This window comes from Setaria viridis, chromosome 1, assembly GCF_005286985.2.
Source record: "Setaria viridis chromosome 1, Setaria_viridis_v4.0, whole genome shotgun sequence".
Taxonomy (NCBI): Eukaryota; Viridiplantae; Streptophyta; class Magnoliopsida; order Poales; family Poaceae; genus Setaria; species Setaria viridis.
Window position 1 is genome coordinate 10,104,583 of NC_048263.2, and position 4,906 is coordinate 10,109,488.

The 4,906-nt window shown below is 41.6% G+C and overlaps 1 protein-coding gene across 2 annotated transcripts; it reads left to right on the forward strand.

Moving 5' to 3' along the window:
* Positions 1 to 4,906, forward strand: LOC117866476 (serine carboxypeptidase 3). 2 transcript variants are annotated; one of them, XM_034750685.2, is made up of 9 exons: positions 1 to 438; positions 776 to 944; positions 1,165 to 1,284; positions 2,192 to 2,335; positions 2,428 to 2,578; positions 2,801 to 2,901; positions 2,986 to 3,244; positions 4,127 to 4,260; positions 4,564 to 4,906. In XM_034750685.2, the coding sequence occupies exons 1-9, from the start codon at positions 134 to 136 to the stop codon at positions 4,690 to 4,692; spliced, it is 1,512 nt and encodes a 503-aa protein (XP_034606576.1). In that variant the 5' UTR covers positions 1 to 133; the 3' UTR covers positions 4,693 to 4,906. The 2 variants fall into 2 exon arrangements, with proteins under 2 accessions (XP_034606576.1, XP_034606583.1); XM_034750692.2 differs by having other exon boundaries at positions 4 to 438; positions 2,813 to 2,901.

Consider the following 4,906-nt stretch of genomic DNA (forward strand, 5'->3'; position numbering starts at 1 on the left):
AGCCAGTCTGAATTCTGGAACCACCGAACCTGACGAGAAGAGAAGAGCACGTTTCAAACTCGATTCAACGCACGCTGCTATAAATTCGAGGAGAAACCTCCAATTCCCCCACCAACTGCAAACTCCTCCTCCAATGGCGACCTCCCGCCTCCTGGTGTTCCTCTGCTTCGCCGCCGCCGTCGCGGTGGCGGCCGCCGGAGAAGACACCATCCATCTGCCCCGCGACGCCAGCTTCCCGGCGGCGCAGGCCGAGCGGCTCATCCGCGCGCTCAACCTCCTTCCCAAGGAGGCAGGCCCGGCCGGTTCCGGTGATGCACCCAGCGTGGCGCCTGGGGAGCTCCTGGAGCGGCGGGTGAGGCTTCCCGGCGTGCCCGACGGGATCCAGGACCTCGGCCACCACGCCGGTTACTTCCGCCTGCCACACACGCACGACGCCAGGTGAGCGAGGCCTCATTGCCTCTTTGCTCCGAGAGATTAGTAGAATCCCCCGCTCTTAGGTTCTAAAGCTTCGATCTTTTGGTGGGAATTTGCTTTTTTTTCCCCTGGATGAAATTTAAATCTCCAACTTAATTAGTAACGGCAGTCCAATGCGCTCTTGGCTACTGATGCTTGGATCTTTGGTTGGGAATTCCGCATTGATACGACCTTGCCCCTTTCCATGTCCTAGCTGTGCGTGTAGTTGATGTAAAGAATAAGCCTTATATGAGTTATATCTATGAGAAAACTTCGCAATTCAAACAATTGAGCGTTTAATTTCTTGTGGTTGGTGCTGCAGGATGTTCTACTTCTTCTTCGAATCGAGGGGAAAGAAGGAGGACCCAGTGGTGATCTGGCTCACGGGAGGGCCTGGTTGCAGCAGTGAGTTGGCCGTCTTCTACGAGAACGGGCCCTTCACCATTGCAAATAACATGTCGCTTGCTTGGAACAAGTTCGGTTGGGACACGGTAAATAATGATATCATACCCATGTTATGATACCTGTTAGGTCAGGGGAAATCAGTCTGATCACGTAACACCCAAAGTCTGAAACTGAGGTGTTCGAGAGAAAAAAAAAAGTCTGAAACTGAATGTTGCAATTTTTTGATGGAACCAAATTTGATGAAGATGTTAAGACCTAGCTATTTCATCCTCTTCCCCGGTTTCTGATATGACTTGATTTCTGCAGATCTCCAATATCATATTTGTTGATCAACCCACTGGAACTGGCTTTAGCTACAGCTCTGATGATCGTGATACTCGTCATGATGAGACTGGTGTTAGCAATGACCTATATGACTTTCTCCAGGTGCTACTTCTGTATCAATTATTCATAGCTGCTGTTCTCTTTCTTTTATTGCATCAAATCCATGGAATGTGTGATTACACCATATGAGTTTGGTCAGTTCATTTTTGAAGAGTACTTGAGGACAGAAACACTGCTCTTAATCGTTTCAGAAAATAATGAACACACTCAAGATTTTTTTTTGGACCTTTTTTTACTAATAATAAACCTTAACCCACTAGATTTCCAAACTTGACCTCTTTGGCCAGGCCATGGGCCTTCACATGGTGCCTAAATGGGCTGCTGTAGCAAGGATTTGGCCACACCACAGCCCATGCCTGGCTAAACGTGTCAGATTTGGAAGTTTATTGGTCTAGTTTTTAAAAACATGTTTATTAAGAGCAGGTTTAAAAAAAATCATACATGGCGGTATAACTACTAAGGCACCAACAGTGGATATATGCCTAATCTTCTATTCACTTCAACATGTCCATTGTGCGGATTGGTGCCCTTAAGTACTAGCAAGACTTGGAGTTTTTGGATATCAATACTGTTGCTATATATTGTATGAATGCATGTTTGCCCTAGTAATTTAGATATTTCATCTTATATATTGCTAGAGGTCCAGACTGCTCATGCAAGCGAGATTGCAATCCCCTCTACCATATAAATTGTTCAACTTGGAATCAGGGGCTTTTTTGCATTAAGTATTATGGATTATGGCAAATTTTGCTGGATAGTTTCATTCGAGGCAGTAAAAAAGATCACTTGTTCTATTGTGGTATAAAAGTTGGACCTCAATTCATACCAAATGGATAGTATGCTTGCAAGTGTGCTTAGCTACCGGTATATGGCTTGATTGTGTTGAGTTGAATTGAGTAAAGCAGAACAGCCATGAGTGCTAGCTAATTGTTCTGAACTGATATTTCAGGTATTCTTTAAGAAGCACCCGGAATTCGCAAAGAATGACTTTTATATAACTGGAGAATCTTATGCTGGGCACTACATTCCAGCATTTGCAAGCAGAGTTCACCAAGGAAACAAAGCAAACGAGGGCATTCATATAAACTTGAAGGTATGATCATTCTCCTCTCTACATCAACTTTGCAATTCATTCTCAGTTCCCTTTTTGCTAAGCTGTGCAATTCTTGACTAATTTTCTTCTAGGGTTTCGCTATCGGTAATGGTCTCACAGATCCACAAATCCAATACAAAGCCTACACAGATTATGCATTGGAAATGAACCTTATCGGAAAATCGGACTATGAAAGGATCAACAGGTTCATCCCACCATGTGAACTTGCAATTAAGATGTGTGGTGAGTACTATACAGATGCCATTGAGAACACTCACTATACTTTACTTTTTAGTAATCATCATTAATCAAGAAATTGGCACTTCTCTGGTTACCTGAAAATCTTGAATTTCAACATATGGTGCCTTGCTGAACCTAGCCGAAGAGGATTAGTGTAGTACTTAAAATGTTCAGTAGAATGACACTCCTGAGGTTTAATACCATATTAAAAGTATCCATACTAAGCTAATGATTCAGGTACCGATGGGAAAGCATCATGCATGGCAGCTTACATGGTCTGCAATAATATTTTCAACTCCATCATGAAGCTTGTTGGGACAAAGAATGTAAGCAAGCAATACCCTTCTATATTAACCTGCCATTGCAGTTCACTAAGGTGGAGAAACCTTAACGCTAGTGGCCTTTTGCAGTACTATGACGTTAGGAAGGAATGTGAAGGGAAACTTTGCTATGACTTCTCAAACTTGGAGAAGTTCTTTGGTGACAAAGCGGTCAAAGAGGCCCTTGGAGTTGGTGACATTGAATTCGTCTCTTGCAGTAGTACAGTTTATGAAGCTATGCTCACAGACTGGATGAGGAATTTGGAAGTTGGCATCCCAGCTCTACTAGAGGATGGGATCAATGTCCTTATATATGCTGGGGAGTATGACCTTATATGCAATTGGCTCGGTAAGGATACAGCATACTCCATAATTTTATTACCTATTCATTTATTTTCCAGTCTTCTATCTATTGTTGCATCATAATTATGGAAATGCCTTCTCTATGGAAGTAGCTGCACGTTTTTGTCAGCCATATTAATTAATTTGGAACGGAATGGCTCATATCAGTATATCACTAGGCTATGAGCAGTAGATTCAAAATAACTGTAGCACAGGCATCCATTAGATCGGATAATTAATCTTTTAACCCATCTGTATTTGTTAGCACATTAATGTTTCTTCTGCGTAACTGGACTTTGCCACTGTGTGCCCCTCCCCACTTTTGAAGACATAATAAACACACTCACTCCAGCTGACAAGCTATTTTCTGTCTGCCTGCTTATGGATGAATCACAATATTTTTATGTTCATAAGAGAAAGAAATTATTAGTACTGCAGATAAATGTGGGCCATCTAGAATGATCATGTTTGCAAATAATGGAAACTAACGATATCAAATTGGTTAGCTTGTCAATTCATAAAAGAAAAGAAATGCGAAACATTTTTTGATGCTAAATAGTCCTTTCTGAAGTAATAGGGAACAACAATGTAGCATTTTTCGTCTTGTTCTGTCTTGTGAGACCGAAAAGACATGGTTACATCAGATCAACACAATTTCCCTTTGGAAAAGGTTCAAAATGATGCGTGTCAACTCAACTGCAAGTTGCAAACTTTTAGTTGTGGAGGAGCTTTATCAATATTGATCTAACAAGTATCCTACTTTAAAAGTATCATCTATTGTTATTCGTCTTACATGTGCATCATCAGATTGTTTAATGGTTTTGCAATTAAGGTATCTCTCTAATTTTTTTACGTTCAAAAAAATCTCTGAATTTTTCTGTTTGAGCAGGGAACTCGAGGTGGGTTCACTCGATGGAATGGTCTGGTCAGAAAGACTTTGTATCCTCTAGTGAGTCATCATTTGTAGTAGATGGTGCTGAAGCTGGAGTTTTGAAGAGCCACGGACCACTCAGCTTCCTCAAGGTTGTGATCTAATCACACTCTTTTCACTTTGCCTTGTTGCTTAGTACTTGGTACCTTCCCCAAAAGGAGATACTTCATGTTGGCAAAATTAAGACTGGTTCTGCTAGGAATGTAGGTGTACTTTACAAAATGTGCCAAGATAACCTTGTAAAATCTAGTCATAACTGCATACTATATAACATGAAATCTAGCCATAATGCTTTAGAATCCTTTCTCATCTAAGGACAAAGAAAAGCAAATGTAGGTAGGGCATCTCCAGGCTAAACAAACTCAAGAGGTATACGTTTGTCCATGCAAATGCAGGTTCACGATGCTGGCCACATGGTTCCAATGGACCAGCCTAAAGCTTCCCTGGAAATGCTGAGGAGATTTACCGAAGGAAAACTGAAGGAATCGGTTCCCGAATCAATGGTTTTTAAGGCTGTGATGTGATTGACCTTAACAGAATTACTTGCTAGGTAGTATGAGGTGTCATCCCAAGGAGTGTGTCGCTGACACTTCTTGTTTCATTTATTTTATCCACCACGGTGTCTACTGAATTTACCCCTGATAATAACTTTGGCGTGCAATGTAACTACAGTCCCAGTCATGTACTCTGTTGATGGAAAAAAATCAAATACACGAAGGGGACAAATGTTCAAAGCCT

Coding starts and splice junctions, on each gene's coding strand:
- LOC117866476 (XM_034750685.2), top strand. CDS start 134: ATGGCGACCTCCCGCCTCCTGGTGTTCCTCTGCTTCGCCGCCGCCGTC. Junction 439..775: donor CCACACACGCACGACGCCAG/GTGAGCGAGGCC, acceptor TTGGTGCTGCAG/GATGTTCTACTTCTTCTTCG. Junction 945..1,164: donor ACAAGTTCGGTTGGGACACG/GTAAATAATGAT, acceptor TGATTTCTGCAG/ATCTCCAATATCATATTTGT.